At 33.1% G+C, this 26,239-nt stretch overlaps 1 protein-coding gene and 1 long non-coding RNA gene across 3 annotated transcripts; one reads left to right on the top strand and one right to left on the bottom strand.

Annotated features, from left to right (window-relative positions):
- Positions 1 to 3,135: 3,135 nt before the first annotated feature.
- LOC100253021 (cycloartenol Synthase) lies at positions 3,136 to 22,161 on the bottom strand. 2 transcript variants are annotated; one of them, XM_010656953.3, is made up of 19 exons: positions 22,050 to 22,161; positions 21,705 to 21,977; positions 19,884 to 20,069; positions 19,511 to 19,600; positions 18,868 to 19,062; positions 18,694 to 18,778; positions 17,891 to 18,057; positions 10,071 to 10,259; positions 9,753 to 9,866; positions 9,423 to 9,545; positions 9,202 to 9,324; positions 9,036 to 9,134; positions 8,389 to 8,445; positions 5,947 to 5,993; positions 5,586 to 5,729; positions 5,213 to 5,390; positions 4,692 to 4,772; positions 4,087 to 4,170; positions 3,136 to 3,409 (listed from the first exon to the last, which is right to left on the bottom strand). In XM_010656953.3, the coding sequence occupies exons 2-19, from the start codon at positions 21,903 to 21,905 to the stop codon at positions 3,296 to 3,298; spliced, it is 2,277 nt and encodes a 758-aa protein (XP_010655255.1). In that variant the 5' UTR covers positions 21,906 to 21,977; positions 22,050 to 22,161; the 3' UTR covers positions 3,136 to 3,295. The 2 variants fall into 2 exon arrangements, with proteins under 2 accessions (XP_010655255.1, XP_010655254.1); XM_010656952.3 differs by having other exon boundaries at positions 21,705 to 21,974.
- Positions 22,162 to 23,309: 1,148 nt separating this feature from the next.
- On the top strand, positions 23,310 to 23,916 carry LOC132254378 (uncharacterized). The gene is made up of 3 exons (XR_009466658.1): positions 23,310 to 23,370; positions 23,520 to 23,639; positions 23,732 to 23,916. It is a non-coding gene; the product is annotated as an uncharacterized LOC132254378 (long non-coding RNA).
- The last annotated feature ends 2,323 nt before the right edge of the window (positions 23,917 to 26,239 follow it).

Raw genomic sequence — 26,239 nt, 5'->3', positions numbered from 1 at the left:
CAAATCATTCGAAAAATGGTTAACCCATCTTATGTGGACACATTATTTATGCATGTGGATGAAATTTGCACTACCGTATAAGAGTGTTATACTAATTGTACAAGGTAACTGTACTAATTGTACAAGAAGTGTACAAAGTTGCCATTTGTTAAAGATTTGAAGTTATTTTGAAAAACTCTCCATCTTTTTTCTTTTTACCCAAGGATTGCACAATTTCCTCATTCAAATTCTCTCACCCAATGATTGTTTCAACTCTTATTTTAAAATTTCATCCTCCAAATTTTATAACTCCATATTTTGTTTTTGTAGTTTAATCAATATTCTTTCTTGGCACATTTTCATTCCATATGAAGGAGGATTAACCATGTTATTTAAGTCTTCCATCCACTTTTTTGTAAGATTTTATCCAAATGAATCTTTATTTAAAAATCTAATTTAAAATTATAATCATATTTATCAATTTTTTTACTAAGATTATCTTAAATTCTTTTAATATATCTATACTCTTTTATTTAAAAAATGAAAAACTAATTTTATTTAAACATATTTTATTACCTTTCAAGTAAAAAATTAAATAAGTTTGAAAGTCAATAAAAAATAAATACCACCGTCAATAATTTTTAAATAAGATTTTATATAACATATTCTATTTGAAATTTAATTTCTAAAATCTCATTAAAAAATTGTGGTGACAATTTTCTTTCTATTAGTTAAAATACTTTACATTAGTTTATTTAGATAAGAAATATTATTAATATAATATTAGAACTTCACATTTTAGTTATTTTTTCATGAATAAATTTATCTTTTAAAAAATTTAAAAAAAAAGTTTAAAATTTAAAAACTAAAAGGATAAATATATATATATATATATATATATATATATATATATATATATATATATATATATATATATATATATATATATATATATATATATATATATATATAAATTAAAAGTGAAGTGAGTCAATTTTTTAAATTTTTTTTAAAATATGGTTAATGTGATAAATATAGAAAATAATTAAAAATAAAATATAAATATAAATAAAAGGGGTAATGTAAATTTAAAATAAAAAATGAAAATTAAACTAAAAGATAAATATGAAAAGGTAAAAAATATTTGGATGAAAATCCCAAAATTTTTATTCTTGCATATAATAAAAGTAAGGGGATTCAATATCTTAAAAAATAAATAAATAAATAAATAAATAAACATTATTGCTTTTATTTAAAGGGGAATAGAAGAGGAAAACACATAGCCACTTACAATTCTTAATTGAAATTGGAAGAGGAAAATATAAAATCATATGAAATATTTATAGTTTTAATAAGTTTTTGACGAATAAAGAGGGCTACTGATTGTTTATCTTAAGTTTCTTGATTTGAACTTAATGATTTTAGCAAAAATTAATAGCAATTAGTACGATTGTTAATGATATAATAATGGAATAAAAATGGGAATATAATTGTGAGAGATGGGCGTAAAATATAAATGTAGATTATAAGAAAAGGAAATAAAAGAAAATGAAAATATGGTTAATGGAAATAGAAAAAAAAAATACAAAGAAATAGGTCAAGGGCATTTTAGAGATTATTGAAGGATAATATCATTCACTCAATTTTCACATTTTACTTAGGTCTTAGGCTTAAATGTAAGTGATATAAGGATATTGGGCATTTCAAGTCCAACTAACCTAAAAACAATTCTAGCAATTTTTAGAAAATCCTTTTTCTTAATAGTTTTTTTCCTCAATACTTTTCATGAATCAAACATAACCTAAATGCTAATCAACAACTTAATATAGTATCAAACGAGTTGTAGTTGAGTCTTGCTATTTGTTTATTCCCGTGTTTATTTCTTTATCATATTTATTCTAAGGGAAAATGTAAGAAAAACAAAATAGAAAGGAAAAGTGTAAAAAAAAAAAAAAAAAATCTAAAGTCAATAACTTATTTTTTATATAAATTTTAATTATATTTATTTTCTTTCATATTTTACATAATGAAACCAAACATGAGAAAATCATTTTTCTTATTATTTTTTCTTTTCTTAGTACTTCTTGGAACCAAACATAACCTAAATACTTCCCAAACCCCAAAAAGTTCAACCCACCTAGGTTTGTAAGGGAGAAGGCTTGCACCATACACATTTGTACCATTTGGAGGAGGACCTCGGATGTACCATAGAAAAGAGTACAATCGTTTGGAGATTACTTGTGCTCATGCATCATTTGGTGAAGAGGTTCAAGTGGGAGAAGCTCAATCCAAATGAGAAGATTGTAGTGGATCCAATGCCTTTGCCTGCACAGAACCTCCCAATTCGCCTTCTTCCTCATAAACCCTAATTTTAATATACGTCCAAAAGTTTTATGCCTTTTTTTTATATCTTTTTTTGTACCTTAGAAAAAAAAAAAATTTTATCACATGAATAATTTGCATTACTTGAGAGTATGTCAAAGGTTATATTAGTATTCTGTACTTGAGCATCAACTTTAGATATTTTATTTTTATCTCTTCTCAACCTTGAAACATAGGCCTAACTTTTATTTTTAAAATAATAACCATCTTCCGATTAATCTAACCTCCTTCATCCCTCAGGAGGAACAAAGGGTAATAAGAAAGTATTCATTTCTTACCCATCAACTATGCCTTATGGCCTAATAGTGTTAAGCCTTGGAGCACTATCCCTATCCAAAACTAGCATACACTCATTTTTTAAGCATTGAACTACCATCAATGTTATCATTACTTAGCAATACCCTCAATTCTGCTTAATATGAAATCCCACATTAACTAGAAATAGAAATTTTTGATACTATATATATGGAATTCCCCTTTACAAATACATTTTAAAATCCCAATTCAAAACAGACAATATCTATCAAGAAGTGGATTGGGAAGAAAAGTTCCTAACATCATAGATGTAATGAATTCCTTTAAACTATGCATGATTTTTACATTCTAGACCTGTAAAATTCTTTTGACTCAAACTACACACACAACCCTTTCCACAATTGTCAATTACATAAATTTTCATGGCAAGGGCCTCCCCAACGTACATGCCTTTCCATGGATCAAAATCAAGATAAGCTTAGGTTTCTTACAGATTTTCTTAGACCCTATAGCCAAATATTATCTTAAACCCAATAATGTTTCTTTAATTTCCTAGAAAATTCAAGCAACACAAAACAGGAAAGTCCCAGCGGGGACCCTTATTCGCTATAAACATGACAAGGGCTACACTCAATAGACAAGCATACATCTCATTCTTTGGAACGTTATAATTACATTTTCAGGAAGAATGAAGCACCCGATATCGGTATTCTCCAAGTGCCCATATAGGAAAAATGTTCCGATATGCAGAATAGCTGATCATACAGTTCTTGTTGAAGACTCCCATGATTTCCTGTATGAAGAAATGTTGAAGCTATTAAACCTATTCAGGCATGGGAGTCAGCAAAGTTGTTCCAATGGGAATCAGCATGCATACTCATTTTCTAACCAGACATGTAATCTATATAATTGAAACAAATTACTAAAATATTTATGGGGTTGCAGATCAACTTTCTTATCCAAATTCCTAGCATTTGTTTTCGAGCTTCCTGGGGTTTTCCTAATGATTCTCATGACAAGTTTCACATTTGGTACACGTTTTCAAGAGCTACAAAGGATCAATTAAATGCTCATAAGCCTGATACTGTTACAATGTCTTTGAAGTATTACCCTCAATCGTCAAATTATTCCATTAACTTTTACCAAGCAACTTTAACAGAATGACAAAGGCCTCTTTGGATGCAGTTTTTAGAACCTTGTTTCCTGTTCATGAAAAAGGAAAAAGAAAAAAGAATGCCAGAGAAAAGGCATTTGGTGTGTGCAGATAAATTACAGAAAATAAAGGGAAAAAATTTTGAAAATCAGGGAAGAAGCATGGGGCATGAATAACTACAGATAAGCCCTTAACTTCCTATTCTTAATAATTTCGATTTCTCACAGGGGGAACCAGCCATTAGGTGACCACCTAATTGTAGTTTTTGCATACAACAGAGAAAATTAAAAATAATGCAATGAATTTATAAGAGTTACCTCCTGAGGAAAATCTCCATTCTTCATTTGGGAATTTATTAATATCCTTGCAGCACGGTGTAGTGGGTTTGGATCTCTCCCAGCCTTTCAAAAGGAAAAGAACAACAAAAAATAGAAAGTAATGCAACGAATTGTCTAAAGTTAAAAACAACTAAGAATTCACAAAAGCCCTCGAACCATATCCAGTCATGGAAAAGCAGAAAAGCATGCAGAATTGACATATAAACAAAGGGAGCGGAGAAATCCCCCATATCCCTGAAACAAAGGAGGTAACTTGTGATAGGGAACCAAATTATTAGAAAGAGGGAAGTCTTGTAATGAGGTATCCCTACAGCATAGCCCAAGAGCTAAATACAATAATTTAGATATTTTAGACCCTCTCCCACTGAAATTATCATAATACCCCAGACTTCTAACTAAAACCCCAACTTATTAGAATGTCCTACCATAGATTGATTATTTTCTTTTCACCAACAAAGAACAAACATACCAAATATGGAGAAACAGAGAAAAATGGTATAGGAAGTTTTAATTAACAACACATTATAAAAAACATCGAGGACGCTAAATTAGCATCAAACAGCACCACTAGTCTCCAATTTTACCTGTCCAGCATCAATGAGAGCCAACATAGCCCAAGCAGTATTGACATTATGTGGCTTATCTTCAGGGAGATTTGTGTACACCTGTTTAAAGAGGCATTAGAATAATCAACCATACAAGGCAGTAGATATGAATTATTATAAATAGTACCAAGATAGATGACGAACAGAGATAATAAATGAATGTGAATTGGATTAGGCTATTCCTAAAATTGGTTAGAATGCAGCCAAACACATCTTACTGAAGTTCATTAACTTGTGTCAAGTTACATGATAAATCAAGGTTCTTATTGTTGTTCAATGCAAGTAAGATCTATGGGAAAAAAACTCTACTTAATTCCAAAGAAAAGGTGCACTATTGGTGCTCTGCAATAAATTCTATGGTGAGCTACCACAAAGATGATAGCAATCTTCATAAAAGCTTGACTTTGCAGATTTATAAGGAGCATTTATTAAGAACAAACATCATGAGAAACACTAGAACTATAAAGGAAAGAAATTCCACAGAGACTGGAAATCAAAACCTTGTTCTGGCATGACAGATAACTCTCCCCCCAACCACCTGAACCAAGCTCCTTGGACAACAGATAATCACAAGCCTTACGAATGCAGGGGCAATTACTGTATGTGTTTCCAGCAGCTATCAATCCCTTTATTCCAAACCACCCACCATAAGTGAAACAGACTCCCCACGATCCATACCTGTCAAAAATACTCAAAATCAATTGCACACACATAATGACTGCCCAATAACCCCTACAAATATTAGATACTGCTTACATTAAGCTGAGAGATTGATATAACAAAATAGCAAGAGCATGCAGCTATAGCAAAAGAACAATTTCAAGGGCTTGTGCAGAGATGCAAAAAAAATTAATTAAATAAATTAAAACAAACCAAGAGCCATCAGGAGCCTGTCTGTCTTCAATGAACTTTGCAGCCTTAGAAATACAATTTTCTATTTCGTGCCTTCTATGCTCAGGATATAATTTCTTGAACGATGTCAATGCTTGAATTGCAGCTGAGGTACATTCCACATATCTGCAGTGCCACCCAGGTAACAGCATATAAGATTTTCTCCATCAAATCAAACTACAAGACAACGCACAACCCTACCCACCCCTTTCCCCCAACAACCTACCTCTTTTTTTATTCTTTTTTTTCCTTTTTTTTTCTTTTTTTTTTTTTTTCCAGATGGGTGAAAACAAACTAGAATTATGCGTAAACATTAGAAACTGAAGAGTGCTTAAAATCTTACGGATAATCAATGACAATGTCCCCAAAAGTTTCAGCAGGATTGATTAACTGAAAGAAAGAACAAAAAGAACAAATAGTTTGAATTGATTCCCAACACAATTAAAATAAACTGCAATTTAAGATGTGGAGGGCATTGATAGCACCACAAATTTATCTAATCAAGCAAAGATAAGATCATGTGTTGATGGAAATAAGGAAAATAATGGTGTTGTATGCCCACATGAGGTTTAGTCTTCAGCTTCAGCATAACAAATATTCGGAACGTTGTAAATGTGCAAAACATGTAAAGAAATTAAGAAAAGGAAAAGTTGAAAACTGTAGTTTTCACATACACTTTCAATTTTCTAAAATGTTTAGTTCTATCACAAGCCTCAACAAGATCATTGCTCAATTATTTCCTTTGGATTTCCGTCTTTGTGACACCATCCTGGATTGATCACTGGTGTGGTAACGAGGCGTTGTCCAGAATTTTTCCTTAGTTATTTGCCTTGGCGGTGCATAGGAATGCAACGGTTAATGAGGTGTGGGACTCTAGCCTTGGTCAAGGGGGCTGGAATCTCAGATTTGCTAGAGATTCTAATGATTGGGAGTTGGATTTAATAGGAGCTTTGTTTAATATGCTGAGGGACTTCAAGATTTCCCAAGTAGAGGACTCAATGGTATGGAAAGGTGGGGGTCAAGGCACCTTTGGAGTCAGACATGCTTACAATCTGCTGGTTACTCCCAATACCCTTGCCTTCCCGGTTAGATGAATTTGGGTGGACAAGGTCCCAACTAAAGCTGTCTTTTTTGCTTGGGAGGCTATGTGGGGGAAGATCCTCACCTTGGATAGGCTTCAAAAACGAGAGTGGCAGTTTCCTAATTGCTGTTTTTTATGTGGTTGTGAAGAGGAAAATGTAAATCACATTCTTTTACACTGTATAGTGGTCAGGGTCCTCTAGGAAATTGTCCTTGCCTTATTTGGGGTTCATTGGGTGTTCCCAGAGACAACCAAAGAGGTGTTACTTAGTTAGAGGGGCCCCTTTGTGGAGAGAAAGAGGAAAAAAATCCGGTATTCCATCCTGTTGTGTATTTTTTGGACGGTATGGAAGGAAAGAAATAGATTAGCCTTTAGGGGGGTTCTTTGGATATACAGAAACTCAAAAATTATTTTGTTTGTAACTTGTGGAGTTGGGCTAGAGTGTACATGGGAGAGGAGTCCTCTTCGCTTTTAGTCTTTTTGGAGTGGCCAGCGGCTACTTAAAGGCCAGTGAGGCTGCTTGTTTCTTTTGTTTTTGGATTTGGCTGCGTTGTATACTCCCTGTATGCTTTGTGACTTCTTGCCCTTTAATTTAATTTGTGCTCACTTATCCAAAAAAAAAAATATTGGAAAGAAGACATTCTATTATTCAAATGAAGCTTATGACATATAGTATCTATCTAAGGTCTCGTTGGGATAGTTTCTTGCTTTAGCAAGATGCTGAACCCATGATTTTAAAATGGCAATCTTGGAATCATGAAAGTTTCATTAAAAATAAAATAACGTACAATACAAGCTTAAAAGAATGGCTTTATAAGAAGTGACATTGCCATTGCTTTTTGTTAAGCTTCTAAACTTAGAAGCAGCTTTTCTAAAATTATCCAAACACATATAAGCTCTTTTCTAGACTTAAAGAAGAACTTTTGACTCACAAAAAACCAATCCAAAAATGACCTAAGTGACTTAAGCAAGTCTTTCCAAATTATAGCAGATTCCGGAGTATGACATACCACTTAATGGTTCCAATCCCACACATATTATCAAGTAGCAATGGAGTTGTTGTATGTAATATGACCTTCCTCAATCAATAAGCAAATCAAGGTGTTGTTTCAAGTGCAACTTTGCCTTGAAGAAAAAAAGAAAGAAAGAAAAAAGAGGGAAAGAAAAAAAAATCCGATTCCATCTATCTTTGGATTTCAATAACAAGCCCATCTCACCTTCCTTTCACTCATAAAACTAGATGACAACTCATTTTATTTAGAGAATCAACTGTGGAGCAGGCTTCTCCATGGGAAGTAAGGTCACAATAGTTTACATCATCTTGTTCCCTAGTTATGGTATATGGAACTTTCTTTATCTTTAAGGTCCACATAGTTTGTGAAATTTTTTCTACCCTGGTTCAATAATCATCAATAAGATGGAAAAGCACAAGGATTAATTGCTAAAAGGAAGAATGATTTAGAATGACCAAAAAAAAACAGAATTTATAGAACACTGAATTCATTACCAAAAATCACAAAAAGAGAGCCAGAAATCTAGAATACTCAGTGAAACTTTTCACATGGATGCTTTTAATGTGGACATTCATTTGGAACCCAATTTCCTACTTATTGACAGGAAATGTGTCTTGGACTGTATATGCTACATTCATGGGGCAACTTCAGGTGAAACTAATAAAATGGCATTAGCATTTATCAAAGTTACCTCAAACCATCGGTAAGATCTTGTCAATTCGTATGTTGCAAAACCACCATCTGCATTCTGTTGAGATTCCAAGGAAAAAGCTATAAAATCAGTACTACACTCACCTGAAGTCAGACAGCAGGGAATCTTAAATATTGATAATCAGAAAAGACGGGAGAACAGGCTGAACAAGGAATTATAACTGGTTCCCAAAGCACACACTTGTAAAAACCTTCAACACAAAACTTGAGTTGAGAATCCCATTTTAGGTATGCTAGCAAGATTCAAAAACAAGTTTCAACCAACAAGCATAAATTTGCAGTATACAAGTATTGTAAAATCTGATATGAAGTTATATACTTTTTGGAATAAATTTGCAGTATACAAGTATTGTAAAATCTTTTTTTGACAATTTGGCAGGAGAGAAATTGGAAGATATTTGAAAATCGCTCAAATCCCTTTTTACGTGCAGCTTTTCAGAATGTGTAAAGCTTTGTATAGAAGAGGAATCTATGTCTATAAAGTTACTCCAAACCACGCATACAAAGTTATTTGACCACTGCCGTGAATATAGACTATATTCTGCACTTTCGAAAATCCTAATTATAAAATGCAACAACACTCATAGTTCCAACACCCATAACTATACCCACTCAATATGTCCATACCTGTAATGAAAGGACAACATTTACAGCATCAAACAACTGCTCCATATCTAACGGTTCCCCAACTGTTTCCAATGGAAGTTTACATAATAATAGAACAACCTGCACAAGAGAAATAAACAATAAAAATGTCCGTATAACAAGTATTTTGAGTTAGTTCAGTTGTTACCTTCAATCCTTCTGCTGTACAATCAGAGGTGGGCCATCCATTATCAGCAGTTGAGAATGGCCAAGCACCTTTGGAAATGTGACGATACCAAAATTTGAGATCTCCAGGACAATCTTCTAAGACCTTGAAAACAAAGTAGGAATAGTTGAGTAAAATCATTATGGACAACTGCTAACATATGTAGGTGATTTATGAGATCAAACTTCAATAGCAACATGAACCTGAGAATTTTTTATGAATTGGTGTGCCTTCCTTAAAGTCAGACCATACTCTTCACCTAGGTTTGTTGAAATAATTGCTTGAACAGCAAAACAAGTATCCCATAATTGACTTCCATTATAACCCTGCAGTAAACAGATAGATAATAAAATTCAATAATTTCCAAGGAATAAAATACAAAATCTGCCTTTACAACACGCCACTATGAATGGATACAGCCACTATAAATGGCTACATCCACCAGAAAAAGTAATATCACAATTCTCTGTAACATATAAAATGGAAATGGCACGCTGAGATAAACTAGAAAGAGACTAATACTACTTACAGACCTGCATTTTCATGCCGTCTTCAGCAATCCACAAATAATCAAAAATTCTTGGAATATGCAACTTAAAGGCCTCTGAGTTTGGATCTTCAATCCAGCAGCAAAGCATATTTAACACCTGTACAAATCAGATAATAGGAAATCAAGAGCTTCATGGAACAGAAAAGAACAGACAATTAGATCAAGAGCACCTGAGTAGAGTGGTAGAATCAAAGAAGCTAACTGGTTTAGTTCTTAATTAATAGTAATCGGTACATTTATAGAACTTAGTAATCAGCACATTTATTGCAGTTCAAAGGACCTTTCTATACTTCACATGTACCTTGTTCACAGGCCCTATGCATATATACCGTGTATTCTCATCTTCATAGTGTACATGCTGCATTACAGTGCATAAAGCCTTCTCCCTCAACTTGTTTCCGGGCCAATGCCCCAGAATAGGCTCAAGCACCTTGTGAAGAGATGCCCATAGAATATCCTGAACCAGTGGATGTGGATAGTATAGATCTTCCTGGCAATAATTGTAAAGACAAATATCAAAATCAACTGGGAGCCAAAAGCATAAGAAAGATGCAATTGATCTTCTTCATAAATTTCCTTCTTAAATGCTTATTAAAATGATGTCATCATCATGAAACTGCAAATCAAATAAACTCCAAGGAGAAAAATGATACAAATTAATTGAAATGTATATTTCTGGTTGACTTGATTTAGAATTTTAAGGAAATATAACAGTTGAACCACAACAAAAACCAGAATTTAGTTGTAAGTTACATACAATAGACTCCCATTCTTCATTAGGTGAATTAGTTTTCTAAAATAGGGAGAGAAAAAAATGTCTTATATTAATTGAATAAGGAAGGGAAACATGCTTCCTTTTATAGATAAGCTATAAGCTACAACAAATCAAACTAAATCTATAGTTGTACACCCAGATTTCTAGGAACAAAATAAATTTAAAACATACAAGTTATCCCTAAAAAACAAAAATAACTTTTCCTTAAAAAACAACAACAAATTATCCCTAAAAAATAGGTAACAACCAGATTATTCCTACAAAATAGGTAACAAACAGATTATCCCTACAAAATAGGTAACAACCAAATCAAAAAAATTATGATCTAATTAAGATTCTTAACACTCCCCCTCAAGTTGGTTTGAAGATGTCATTCATGGCAACTTACTAAATCATCAAACTGCTTCTTTGGCAATCCCTTAGTGAGTATATCTGCAACTTGTTCAACCGTAGGCATATAAGGTATAATAATCAGTCCATTTTCCAGTTTCTCCTTGATAAAATGTTTGTCAACCTCGACATGTTTAGTTCTATCATGGAGTATTGGATCATGTGCAACGGCAATGACAGCTTTATTATCACAAAAGACCTTCATAGGTAAAGGGCTAGCAGCCTTAAGTTCTTCAAGTAATTGTTTAATCCACAAAACTTCACAAATGTCATGAGCTATAGCTCTAAACTCAGCTTTAGCACTACTTCTAGCCACAACACTCTGCTTTTTACTCTGCCAAGTCACAAGACTGTCTCCAATAAAAGTACAATACACCAAAATTGATCTCCTATCAATTATACTTCTTGCCCAATCTACATCAATAAACACATCCACTTGGAGATGTCCTCGGTTCTCCTATAGAAGTCCTTTTCCTAGAGTCCCTTGTAAGTACCTTAAAATTCTGTACACAACATCAAAGTGTTCCTAATTTGGTGAGTGCATGAATTGACTCACCATGCTTACCGAAAATGCAATATCAGGACGAGTATGAGAGATAAATAAGTCTCCCAACTAGGCATTGATATTTCTCTTTGTCAATCACCTCTATTGGACTTGCTGGTTGGAGTTTCAAATTTGGTGCTATAGGAGTTTTTACAACCTTACATCCAAGTAAACCCATTTCACTTAATAAGTTAAGTATATATTTTCTTTGAGAAATGAAAATACCTTTCTTGGATCTAGCAAACTCCATACCAAGAAAGTATTTCAGGGGACCTCAATCTTTTATCTTAAATTAATGAGTTAAAGCTTTCTTCAATCTCTCAAGTTCTAGACTGTCATCACTAGTTAGTGTAATTTCATCCACATAAACTATCAACACAACAATCTTTCCTTCTCTTAAGTGTTTATAAAACATTGTAAGGTCGGCTTGACTTTGAATATATCCTTGAAGCTTGATTACCTTTCCAAATCTCTCAAACCAAGCCCTAAGAGACTACTTAAGACCATACAAGGACTTCTTTAATTTGTAAAACTTTTATTTTCCTAACTTTTCTTCAAAACCCGGTGGTAAATCTATAAACACTTCTTCCTCCAAATCACCATTTAAGAAAGTGTTCTTCACATCTAATTGGTGTAAAGGGCAATTAAAATGTACTGTAAGAGAAAGTAAAAACTGAATGGAATTAATCTTTGCAACAAGGGCAAAGGTCTCTTGGTAATCAATTCCATAGGTTTCTGTGAAACCTTTGGCTACTAACCTTGCTTTATATCTTTCAATGCTACCATCGGGCTTACACTTGATTGTGAAAACCCACTTGCATCCCATTTTCTTCTTCTTCTTAGGTAAATCAATAATTTCCCGTGTTCTATTTTTCAAAAGAGCATTCATTTCTTCTTGAACTACTAACCTCCACTTCGAGTGTCCTAGTGCTTCCTGTATAGTTCTAGGAATGAATAAGTGAAATATTTGAAGTGAAAGCTCTATATTTTTTTGAGAGTCTTTAATAAGACAGATATTTGGCAATGGGATAGTTAGTACAATTCCCAACTCCTTTTCAGATTGCAATAGGGATATCAAGATCAGAAAGAGGTAAAAGAGTGAAGTCCATAGGAAGATTACCTAGATTTTGAGAACTAGGAGATGATGATTGACTATGCTCAAGATTGACTTCATTATTCTTAGTATTAGAATTAAACCTATGCCTAGTATAAACATGAAACTCAATGAAGATAGGTTGTAGAGTTTCTCCCTCTATTTGTGATGCAATTTTATTTGGCATAAATAAATTAGTATTTCCCTCTTTTTCACTAATTAAAACATCTTTTTTTTATATGTTAGGAACAAAAATACTAGGTTTTGGTTGTTCTTGTTGTCAAAACTAATCTTCATTAGAGCTTTCCCCCTGAAGAGTAGTTTTGTTATATATATATATATATATATATATATATATTTTCAATAAAGTTGACATCCATACTAACATGAATTTTCCTAGTGGTAGGATTAAAACACTTATACCTTTTTTTATTAGGAGAATAACCTAGAAAAATACATTTTTTGGTTTCTTGGATCAAATTTAGATCCGAAATGAGTTAGCACATGGACGAACACTATACAGCCAAAAATTTGAAGGGTAAATTTGAAGTGAGGTGTGTGTTTGGAAAAGTATTCTTAAGAGTTTGTAAAGGTGTTGCATAGTTTAGAACCCTTTTAGGCATTTTATTAATCAAAAAACAACTTGTTAAAATTGCATTCCCCAAAGGTGTGTGGGAACATTCATATGAAACATAAGAACTCTACCTACTTCAATTAAATATCTGTTTTTACGTTCTACAATTCCATTTTGTTGAGGAGTGTTCTTACAAGTTGATTGATGTAAAATACCTTTCTCTATAAATAAAAAAAAATCACCTAAACAATCATTATAAAATTCTATTCCATTGTCACTCCGAAGAATACTTATTTTGGTTTGAAATTGGTTTTCAACCATAAAATAAAAATCCTGAAAAAGTTTTGCAACCTCAAATTTAGAGTTCATTAGATAAAGCCAGCATAGGCATTTGTGATCATCAATAAAAGTCACAAACCATTTTTTTCCCTATTAAAGTAGCAATCCTAGAAGGACCCCAAACATCACTATGTATCAAAGAAAAAGGCTTTGAGGCACAATACAGTTTTATTTTATAAGAAATGTGATGGCTTTTGGCCAAAAAAACAAGTTTCACAATCAAAATAAGTACAATCCAATCCTTTAAATAAACCTGGAAACAAATGTTTTGAATAAAAAAAACTAGGACGTCCTAATATGTTATACCATAGCATTATTTGATCAAGCATAGGGATTGAACAAACACTACCAATAAAACCCTGAGCTTGTTTATTCTCAAACTAGTTGTCATCAAAATAGTAGAGATTGTTGATCAACCTAGCACTACTAATCATCATCCCTGAGTTCAAATCCTAGAATTCATAAAAAAGAGGCACAAAAAACAACATGACAATTAGAATCCTTAAATAAGCGACTTACGGATAAAAGATTACAAGAGAGTCTTGGGACATATAAAACGGATTGTAAAATAATCTTATTAGACAAACGAATAGAGCCTTGCCTAGCAATAGAAGATAAGCTTCCATCTGTAATAAATACTTTTTTTATTTCCAAAACAAGGTGTATAAGAGATAAACAAATGAGATAAATTAGTTATATGGTCAAAGGCACCTAAATCTATGATCCAAGGTGCAAATAATGAAAGAGTATGCACATGAAAGGCTATCTGATTAAGTTAGAGATGCTATAGAAGTACCAAGATTCGGCGGAGCAGGTTTCAATAGTTGTAGGAGTTAATCTAATTGTTTTTTGCTCAATGAGGGTGTCTCAGTAGGGAAACAAGTAGGGTCACCTTGCTTATTAGTCTTCCATTCAACCGGCATCCAACCAGTTGGCTTCCCATGTAATTTCCAACAGGTTTCACAAGTGTGTCTTGGTTGATTACAATGATCACACCAAACTTTTAGCTTGTAATCTGAACAACATTGGTTATTAGGATTGCAAGAAGCCCATGTTGCAATGCCAAATAAGCTTGAGTTTTCCATAGGTCCAAAGAGCTTCTTCCCAAGCATAACATTCCTCTGAATTTCCTCTCAACGCACTTCAGAGAACACTTCACCTAGAGAAGTGAGAGATTGTCGACCAATGATTCTACCTCAAACTTCATCAAACCCAACATTAAGTCTAACTAAAAATTTGAATATCTGTGAACTTTCTACCATCTTCTTAAAATAGTTAAAATCAACCGGATTTTTCCACTCATAGTCATCGAATTAGTCAAGACCCTACCATAAACCCCTAAGCACATTAAAATATTTGGTAACCAAATTCTCACCTTGACGAATATTGCCCGGTTTAAGTTGTAACTCATAGATTTAGGACTGATTTCCAATGTCTGAATACATCTAAATAATGTTGTCCCAAAGAGCTTTGGTAGTAGGATAACACATATAACTCGAGCTAATCTTCTCTTTCATGGAATTTACCAGTCATGCCATGATCATGGAGTTTTCTGCATCCTAAGTGGCAAAGCTACAATCGGTATTTGTTGGTTCTTTGGTGTCACAAGTCAAATAACCAATTTTACCTCGACCCCTTATGTACATCCAAACATATTGTGACCATCTGAGAAAATTGGTCTCATTAAGGCTAATGTGGTGATTTGGGCAGAGTGGGAATGAGAATTGGATGTGGGTAATTTTGAGGAATTGGAACTAGTAGTAATGGAATGAGTAGATTCGTAAATTTCTGACATGGTAAAGTGATAGAAATAGAAAAGGAAAGGGAAGAAGAATAGAACTAAAAAATAATAAGAGCAAAAAGAAAGGGAATAACCAATTAACCTATCTCTAATACCATCTAGAATAGGGTAAAAAAAAATCGTATATTAATTGAATAAGGAAAGGAAACATGTTTCCTTTTATAGATAAGCTACAACAAATAAAACTAAATCTACAATTGTACACCCAGATTTTTAGGAATAAAATAAATTTAAAATATACAACTTAGCCCTAAAAAAATACAACAAATTATCCCTAAAAAATAGGTAACAACCAAATAATAAAAAAACGATCTGATTGAGATTCTCAACAAGTTTCAAAAGATTGGCTCATCTTTACAAGAGAACCTATTTCTTTTCACAACAACCAAAAAACTTCTCTTAGACCCTTGGCTACTCAACAATATGCTTAGAAAAAAAAATAACCAACCCCTATAGTTATTATTCATAAAGTACCAGTGCAATCCACAACTCAATAGGAAATACATGAAATTTATATATAAAAAGATTCATGTGCTGCATTGTAAATTTCCATTAAATTCCCAAATTCAGGAACATAACCTTACTTTCGAGATCTTTTTCAATGACAAATGAAAATCATGGTGTTCATAATATGTTAGACATCCTAATTAATATCTGCAAAGTATTGATATTATTTTAACATCTACACCTAACTAGCCAAACTGCCAATAAACACATTGAATTACATATTGATAAAATGCTTATATTATATTTTAAAATGGGTCATACACATGTAATCAAAGCCACCATAAAGAATAATTATTTTTATTTTTATTTTTGCAGAAGAAAGAATTGATCAAGGAACCTTAGAAGCTTTAGTCTAAAAATATTATCTCTATTGGAATAAAAAATAAATAAATAAATAATTTTTTTTAAAATGTTGAATATAGTAAACTTCACATGGAGTTAAAATAGACAATGACAAAAAAAACAAAAAAAAAAAAAAAAAAGAACTCCACACTAGGGTCAAAAATCAACTCTGATACCAATTGTCATGACCTGCACCCAACCATGTAGATATTGTTTACTCTGAACCTAAAGGGGCTCTCACGAATTTAAAACTCGTCAATAGGGTTAAGAGGAGCCTCTACATATATAGCACCAGGAACTTTCTTCATTATCCGATGTGGGACATCACAAACACCCCCCATATAAACACAACATCATAAACAAATACCCTCTACGGGACCAAACAAATCCCCACACCAGGGTCAAGGATCAGCTTTGATACCATTTGTAATTACTCGTTCCCAAGCATGTAGAAATAGTCTACTCTGGGTCCAAAGGGGTATTTGTCTATTTGGCCCCATAACGAGGGTGTTCTGTCTGCATGGGGGGTGTTTGTGATGTCCCACATCAAATAGAGGAAAAAGTTCCTAGTGCTATATATGTATAGGTTCCTCTTAACCATGTAGACGTGTTTTAAAACCATGAGGATCATTTTGGATTTAGAGTAAAAAATATCTACACGATTTGGAGCATGTCGTTATAAATTGTATTAGAGTCAATCCTCGACCCCAACGTGGGGATTTGTTTGGCCCCATAGGGGGTATTTATCTATTTGGCCCCACAATGAGGATGTTGTGTCTGCATGGGGGGTGTTTGTGATGTCCCACATCGAATATGGGATAAAGTTCTTAGTGCTATCTATGTAAAGGCTTCTCTTAACCCTATAGACGTGTTTTAAAGTCGTGAAGGCCCCTTTGGGCCAGAGCAAACAATATCTATACAATTGGGTGTGGGTCATTACAAATGGTATCAAAGTCAATCCTTAACCCTAGTGTGGAGGTTTGTTTGGCCTCATAGGAGGGTGTTAGTCTATTAGGTCCCGCACTCCTATGGAACACAATGAAGACGTTGTGTCTACATAGGGGAGAAAGTTTATGGTGCTATATATGTAGAGGCTCATTTTAACCTTGTAGACGTGTTTTAAAGTCATGAGAACCTCTTTACACCCAGAGCAAACAATATCTACACGATTGGGAGCGGGTTGTTACAAATGGTATCAGAGTCAATCCCCAACCCTGGTGTGGGGATTTTTTTGGCCCCGCATAGAGTATTTGTCTGTTTAGCCCCACAACGAGGACATTATGTCTGCATGGGAGGTGTTTGTGATATCCCACATCGAACAGGGAGAAAGTACCTGATGATATATATCTAGAGGCTCCTCTTAACTTGGTAAACATGTTTTAAAGTCGTGAGGACCCCTTTGGGCCCAGAGCAGACAATATCTACATGATTAGGTACGGGTTGTTACAATATCTCCTTGGAACAGGAGAGATGAGATCAAGACATGGGGAAAATTACTTCTAATAGATATTGTCCTTGATCTTCTAATAGATACAAGTATGCTTCAAAATGGAGAGAAACTTATAGACATCTCAGTGATAGTTAACATAAAATCTATCAGCAACTAATAGGATAAACTTTCAGGGAATAAACTTGTAGATCATCCAAATATGCAAGGATGTTGATCAGAAGCAGAGTACAAGAGCTAAAATAGCATCATAAGGGGATGGCAAAAGTTCAAAGCATGAGTTCGGAAAGAGAAAATATGCTAACCAACCTTGGCACATTGATTGCGGGCTTTATTCCAATCTACTTCTTGATAAGGGACTATGTACAGCTCCTTTCTCAAATAAATAATTGTAGGTGTAATTGGACCAACAAACCTCTTCCCATATATGTACGACATGGGCAAATACACCATTCTGCAATGACACCACATTCGTCCTATAGATAAAAATTTAAAAGTTTACCACCAACAAATAAAATCCTGCTTGCAGCAAGATAAAATCAACCTGAAAAGCTGCCTAATTTATTGGTAACTTGTTTGTCAAGGAGAATAAAATTAAAATCTTTAATATAGTGGAAACAGAACGCAGTTCTGTTAACAGAGGAGAAAAAAACATGAGCAAAGTAATTAAACAATCAGTTAAAGCTTTGATGGTAATGAATTAAGGAATAAAGACGACACTTTAGGGGAAAATCCCCAAAAATATAAATAAAATTAGCAAAAACCCATATGAGCGGAAAATATTTAAAAAATAATAATTAAACTAGCCCTTTCAAAGGCTATGATTCTATTTAAAGAAATCTCCCTGCTCCATAGTTTGCTTCTATTCTCTAACATGAAGAATAAAATTAGATACTACAACTTTTCTCTAACATAAGATTCTTGTCCTAGTAGTCCAAAAGCAAATTTAATTCTCTAATCCTTCATTATGTGTTACAATCATCTCCACTTATATTTTCTAGCCATTTGACTTTCCCCACTAGTTAGGATCTTTGTTATGCATCAAGTTGGTATGATTAATAACTTCTTATTTATATTTACACACACACACACACAGAGTGAGAGAGAGAGACCTGGATGAATTGGAAGAATGTAAGGACATAGCCACACTTCTGGTGGGAGTGGATTATTCCCAGACCATTCATATGCTCCAAGTACCTATGGCCATCAGAAGCATATCAAATGTCAACTCACAATTACAAAACAATTAATATTTTAGCTCAAGCCAAAAAAATTTGAGTTCATACAGAAAGCCACATTTTCCCCCAAGAAGTTATTGCAGTTGCACCCCCATGGTCCAAGATCCATTTTCGCCCTTTTTCCATTGCTCCTTCTACACCAAAACCTCCTTCACCAAGCAATCTTAGAGTAACATAGCTTAGCACAGTACCAAACATGGTGCTCGGGCCCTCAATGTGTAGCCCCCAACCTCCATCTTTGTTCTGCAACAAAATGTGTTATCCCTTTAATTGCTTTTGTTTCTTCACTAGCAATGCCAGAGCTAGCCAAGTAAATGGTAAAAGGCTTCATTTGGTTGAATTTTGTAGCTTCCCATCAAAACAATAGCACTTGACATGAGTATGTAGAAATAATAATGTTGAGAAAGTACTAGTCTCAAAATGATATCAAAAGAAAATTATGACAACACAATAATTTATTTTAATATCTCTGTCATCAGATTCCTGAATCCTGTAAAATGAAAGAGAAGTGACAATTAAACTACACTTGTAGAAAAGCTTAACATCGTATCAGATCATGGAACCAGAACTCTAATATTATGTTAGACTACCGTTTAACCCAAAAGCTAAAGTTCTTGTGCAAGTGGTAGTTTAACAACAACGAAAGACCGTAATACTTTAAGAGTGCCAAAATATAGGAAAACAATCTTGCCTGATGATTGAAAAGGTATTTGCACATCTCACGTTGATGTTCTATTGATAAGACAACATTCAGAGCTCCTGTAATATATAAAGTAATGACCTGTTGCAATTTTGTCACCCAATTGTCACATATTCAATGAGGAAATAAGGATTAGATAAAATGGAAATTGAGACACATGAATAAATCATATATAGAAATAAAAAAAATTATATTTGGCCTTCTCCATTGGGTTCTGAAAAGACTTGCATAAAGTTCAATAGAGATGAAATGAGATTATCAGATGAAAAAATAAAAAGGGTTCTCACCATATTCAACCCTGACAAATAGCATTAGTTAATTGACAAATGGAGGAACATGTGCCATTCAAAAAGTCAGCTCTTACCAATCCGGGTAGTAGAAACATAGGACCCCCATAATCCCCTGGCCAATGACCATCGTGTGCCTGCATAGTTGAATAGAAATTTAAGCCCCTTCGTAAGGTAGTCGTCACCACCTCCTCCGTCACTTCTTCCAAATCTTGAACTTTGATTTGTGGCAAGTTTGAGGCACATGGGTTCTCCCTTGCAAACTATATTTCAGAAAGAAAAGGTTAGAAATATAAATAAGTCAAAATGCAAACATAAATAAGAAATGCAATGAAATTACAAACTTAAATCCTTGAAACACATGTACAGTGTGTTCAAAGCATGCCCAAGGTCTGCTAGAGAAGTGTCAATATCCAACATGTTTTTTACTTGAACATGAAAACTTCTAAAACCAACCATACAACTTATTTTTCATTTCTCTTCCTGCTTTGAAAAATAAAATGTGGAATTTGGTGGTCCAAAAATTGATTGGCCACGTAAGCAAAGTTAGCTGATTAACTAATTGAAAGCATACCTGTTTCGTTTAGTTTTTCCATGTACTTGTATAAAAGGGTGAAGGAAGTAGAAAAAAAAAACAGAACAGAGGTGTGAGTTTTCTAATTTACAGAACAAGTGTGAGAGGATTTCATAGTTTGAATCTTCTTCGTTGTACTATGTAGAGCTTGAAAATTCTCAGAGATTCCAGAGGGTGTAAAATGGTTCATTCTTAGTGAATTTTTGGAGGTGATCTTGATTCGTAGATGTAGGATTCCAATTTTGGATCCGAACCACATAAATTCTGCTTGTCTTGCTCTATTTTTCTTATTTCTAGAATTTTTTTCTTTGTTTGCTTAAATTGGTGTTTGATCTCATTTTATTGAGGAACTTGGATAAAACCTCAACATAAAAGAAGTCTATATCTCTCAAGTTTGTGAGCTATTTTTTTCAAAGTATACAATCTAGCATTTCTTGCACAAGAATATTTTGGCATATCAAGTTAATTTGGAGATTAGCATCATAACTAAGCTCGATTTCTAAAACATCTCTCTTTTAGCATCATATGCACTCAGAAACCCATTTGAAAGCTTTGCAAAAGACATCTTCATTAATTAGCATCAATGCAAAAGCACTCCAAACCTCAAAACAAATGAATGTTCTATAAGCAACTAAAAACCTAACATACTGATGACCATGATCATGACATAATAGTAGGTAATAACAATAAAAACAGTAAAAAAACAACAATAGGTTCGGTTCTTGTTTCTTCCTGAAGTTCGAAGAATCATTGAAGAGAATGCTTCTGGCTTTAAATATGAAAAGATTGTAGTCTCTCTACCAATTAAAGACATACACGCACAATAAATATAGGATGGACTAAGATCAAAACAGCTCTAATTCAAGTACTAAATTTTCTATATATATGGGTTGTCACAGAAGCCCTCTCTGCCCAATGGGCTTTAGATCTGTCCAATTCAGTTGGGCTGGGCTGGATTTGGGTTTAGGGTACAGCATGAAGTTAACCCAAACCCTCTGCACAAAGCATAACTCCAAAATTCATGTTTTCCTTCTCTCTTTCCATCTATTAAAAGACTTTAACATCTATCTTTTCAATTTCCTTTCTCAATTTTTCCATATACTACTTCATTTCACATGTTGTTTATATATATGCACTCATCTAGTACGTATAAGAAGTTGAAGACGTAAGCTAGAACAAGACTAAGTAATTAATCTAAGCTCAAGGTGTTCACCCTATGCCCACTTGGCCCTTTCTCATTATGTTATTCTTCAGTGTATTAAATTAACTAATTAAAGAAGTAGGATAACTCATCTAGTGCATATTTTGACACAGATGGGATCACCTGCATTCGCCAGAGAAGATCACTGCTGGGCTTAACAGGAAACCGATTTTTCCGGAAATTTTCACGAGCTGCTTCGACCTCAGCTCGCTCTTCTGGGGTTCCATAATCAGGATCAAACTCCCATATCTGTCTTCCCACGAAGTTGTTGGTGCTGTACATGTAGGGATCATTGCCTCCATCTGCAACCTTCAGCCTCCACATTTTCTAACTCACCAAACTGACGAGATATATCTCTAAGTTTACAAATATGTGTCTCCCTTCCGAAAACACCTGCTGATCATGCAATCACCAGAAAGGTAAGACAAGCTTTTCTTTGCAGTAAAATTAAGTTAAAATGATACAGACCAAGGACAGAGAGATGGGTGCTGGGTGGGCAGAGAAGAGAGAAACTTCAGAAACTTGGAATGGCGAGTTCCAGGAGGGAATCGCTCATTCATATAGAAGCACAACACCAAGTCAATCACCAAGTCAATCTCTATATATATAAATTGATTTCTAAATTCAATTATGAATCTTGTAACATAAATTTATACATTTTTAGAAAATTATTTTGGGAGTCCAGGGACGGTCCCTGATAGATACATCAATTAGTTATATAGCATTTAAATTGTATTGACTAACGCATGGTGTGTAGTCATGTTTAAGTGACTTTTCACCAATTTTTCCCAACACGTACGTCCAATTAAAGTCGCAATCAAAGCAAAAAAAATTAAATTAAAGTCGCAATCAAAGCAAAAAAAAATTAATTTAGATGGTGGACAAGTCATAAAATTCCAGTTTTGCGAAGAAAAAAAAAAGGAAATAATTGACGGCAATGCTATGATTGTTGCCACCAGTTATGATGGGTGTTCATTTTTCTACGGTTGTTCTAAGGAGATATGAACATGGAGTAGACGGCAACGCTAGATTTTTTTTGGAGGAGAATTGTGCTTAAGGGAGTCCACTTGTTCATAATGGGTCAAACATCCTTCAAAATCATATAATTGTCAATTGATAAGAAGGATATAAACTTTAGAGAGACCAACGTACCCTTCAAAGTTGTTATGTCCCTTAACACCAATACTTTCACCGATCGTTGAATTATAAAAGTTATCAATTCATGGTTTATTCATCAGACTGACAGTCAAACTATAATCGAATTGATGATGTCATAATTATATAAATAATATATTATTAAAATTAAAAATAGTTACAAAAATTAAAATAATAATTTATATATTATTTTAAAATCAAAATTTTATTTTAAAATCATAAAATTATTTAAAAAATGGAAAATTAGTTTCAAATCATAAATTTTAATCAAAATCATAATCTTAATTTAAAATTATAAATTTTAAATTTTATTTTTGAATCATAAACTTATTTTAAAATCGGAAATTCATTTAACATCCTTCCACAGATAATATTATTGATAGGAAGGATATAAACTATAGAGATCAAAAAGAGGCCCAAAAATTAAGCTCAAATAACCAAAAACAATTTGGTCTGAACTTAATCTCGTAATTATATGCCCTTTGCGTAGTTTTGCTTCAATTAACCATATCTCCCTAGTTTCAACTCTGAATTGAAATCAATTTAAAGCACTGGATTCCTGACATCCTAAAGTTCAAAACCATATCTGGTTTGCCCCAAAGAATTGGAGATACCAAACATCCCGCTTTATGAGGTTTGTCCCCTGAAGAACACTTTCTCTTTCATTTGTTTGTTTAATTTATTCTTCATAGCATTAGTTTATCCTCTTTTTTTTTTCCTTCATTAAGATTTTCCTATTTATACACTTTTCTGTATCATTTTCCATCTTTATCATTTTATCAGATGTTCAAATATAAAATAAAAGTGAGCGATGCACACCGAGCTTGGATGAAAAATCCTGAAGAGCTGAAGCATTGCTCAACGGGTTTCGATTTCCCTTCCCAGTCTGGAGAAACCGTTCAGGTTGCAAGATATCTGTTTGACAACTTGCATTTTTTCAAGTGATGACAAAAATCAGGAATATGAATCCTTATTTTCAATTTTCTTGGCTGTAGGAAAAGGTGTCATCGCTAAAGTTGTTGCATTTTTATAGTGCTGATGAATAGAGCCATGCACCAAGATCCTCCGAAACTTGCAAGTGAATTCGATCCAGATGGTAGCACGTAGATCAACCTCGTACCAATTGTTTGGAACCCTTTGTAGAGGTAAGCAAAACTTGATGAAATGAGGCATATTACCTTGTAGATGTGGATAGCTCCTCAATGGATCACTCTGTATATACCTTTAGGGGACAAACAATTCTTTGACTATTTAGTTGAAGACCTTAATCCCTTCAAAGTGGTCGAAAGATTTACTAAGGAGCAACAAGGAGTCGTTGGTCAGGGATGTGGATCAAGTTGTAGGTGCTAAAAAGTAAGTTTTTAAGGTAAAGTGGTCAAATAAATCCATGTAATTTGATTTCGAATAGTGGATTTAGATTGGTAGGTTTTAAATCTCGTGGTTTTTTATTTCCACAATTTGTGGAAGTTTTCCATGTAAAAATCTTATACTTTACTGCATATCTTTTTATTACTACTTATATCCTGGTTGATGATATTGATAAAAATTTTATTGGTTGGTTAGTTGATTATTGAGGTTGCTAGGTCGGTTATCTTGGAGGGTATGATTCTTATACCTATAACCAATTTCCTTTATGGTATATTTTGGATATTAACAATTATATTATTTTCATCCATTTGGGACATCTTGATATATCTTGAGATAAAGTTTGATATAATATATAAATTTTTATTTAAATTTTTAAATCACTCATTCATGCCCTTTTCCCTATTAGACGTTTAGTAGTTTTTCAAGTGGTATCAAGTGTTTTTTTCCAAAATTTAATCGTCGATTTATCGATTCCAAAATTTTTATCCTTGCTTATAATAAAAGTAAGAGGATTCAATATCTTAAAAAAATAAATAAATAAATAAACATTATTGCTTTTATTTAAAGGGGAATAGAAGAGGAAAACAAATAGTCACTTATAATTCTTAAATGAAATTGGAAGAAGAGCTTGAATCTAGGAAGTGACAATTGGAAAGGAAAATATAAAATCATATGAAATATTTATAGTTTTAATAAGTTTTTGATGAATAAGGAGAGTTACTTGATTTATCTTAAGTTTCTTGATTTGAACTTAATGATTTTAGCAAAAATTAATAACAATTAGAACGGTTGTTAATGATATAATAATGGAATGAAAATGGGAGTATAATTATGAGAGATGGGCATAAAATAAAAATGTAGATTGGAAGAAAAGAAAAGGAAATGAAAACAGAGTACTGGAAATAGAAAAGGAAAGAGAAAATAAAAAGAAATAGGTTAAAGGCATTTTAGATATTATTGAAAGATAATATCATTCACTCAATTTTCACAATTTACTTAGGTCTTAGGCTTAAATGTAAGTGATATAAGATATTGGGCCAATTTTTAAGTCCATCTCATCTGAAAACAATTCTCTCAATTTTTAGAAAATCATTTTTCGTAACATTTTTTTTCCTCAATACTTTTGAACCAAACATAACCTAAATATTAATCAACAACTTAATATGATATCAAATGAGTTGTGGTTGAGTCTTGCTATTTGTTTATTCCCACGTTTACTTCTTTATCATATTTGGTTCCCAAGTAAGGGAAAATATAAGAGAAAGAAAATATAAAAGAAAAGTGTAAAGAAAAAAAAAAGTGAAGAAAAATAAAAAATACTTATAAAGTTAATAAATTATTTTTTATATAAAATTTTTAATTAATTGTAATTATATTTTATTTTCTTTCATATTTTTCATAATGAAACCAAATATGAGAAAATCATTTTTCTTATTATTTTTTTATTTTCTTAGTACTTCTTGGAACCAAACATAACTTAAATACTTCCCAAACCCCAAAAAGTTCAATCCATCAAGGTTTGTAAGGGAGAGAGCCTACACCATACACATTTGTACCGTTTGGAGGAGGACCTCGAATGTTCCCTGGAAAAGAGTATGGTCGTTTGGAGATTACTTGTGTTCATGCATCATTTGGTGAAGAGGTTCAAGTGGGAGAAGCTCACTCCAAATGAGAAGATTGTAGTGGACCCAACGCCTTCGCCTGCACAGAACCTCGTAATTCGCCTTCTTCCTCATAAACCCTAATTTTAATATACATCCAAAAGTTTTTATGCCTTTTTTTTTCATCTTTTTTTGTAACTTAGAAAAAAAAATTAACTTTTACCACATGAATGTTTTGCATTACTTGAGAGTATGAGAAAGGTTACATTAGTATAATGTACTTGAGCATCGGCTCGAGATGTTTTATTTCTATCTCTTCTTAACCTTGAAACGTAGGCCTGATTTTTATTTTTAAAATAATAATCATCTTTCAATTAATCTATCCTCACAACCTCCTTCATCCCTCAAGAAGGACAAGGGATAATATGAAAGTATTCATTTGTTACCCATCAACTATGCCTTGTGGCCTAATGTTAAGTCTTGGTGCACTATACCTATGCAAAACTTGCATACACACCCATTTTTTAAGCATTG

Source organism: Vitis vinifera, chromosome 9, assembly GCF_030704535.1.
Source record: "Vitis vinifera cultivar Pinot Noir 40024 chromosome 9, ASM3070453v1".
NCBI classification, from domain to species: domain Eukaryota; kingdom Viridiplantae; phylum Streptophyta; class Magnoliopsida; order Vitales; family Vitaceae; genus Vitis; species Vitis vinifera.
The sequence above is the reverse complement of the archived record's forward strand: the minus strand, read 5'-3'. Positions and strand labels throughout refer to the sequence as shown.

Bases quoted from the DNA above. Each gene is read 5' to 3' on its own strand.
- LOC100253021 (XM_010656953.3), bottom strand. From the start codon at position 21,905: ATGTGGAGGCTGAAGGTTGCAGATGGAGGCAATGATCCCTACATGTAC. The intron at 9,325-9,422 runs GTTCATGTTGCT...TTTGTTTTCAAG, and splicing joins AATTCATAAAAAATTCTCAG to GTCTTAGAAGATTGTCCTGG. The intron at 3,410-4,086 runs GTAACTCTTATA...TTCTTCATACAG, and splicing joins ATGGAGATTTTCCTCAGGAG to GAAATCATGGGAGTCTTCAA.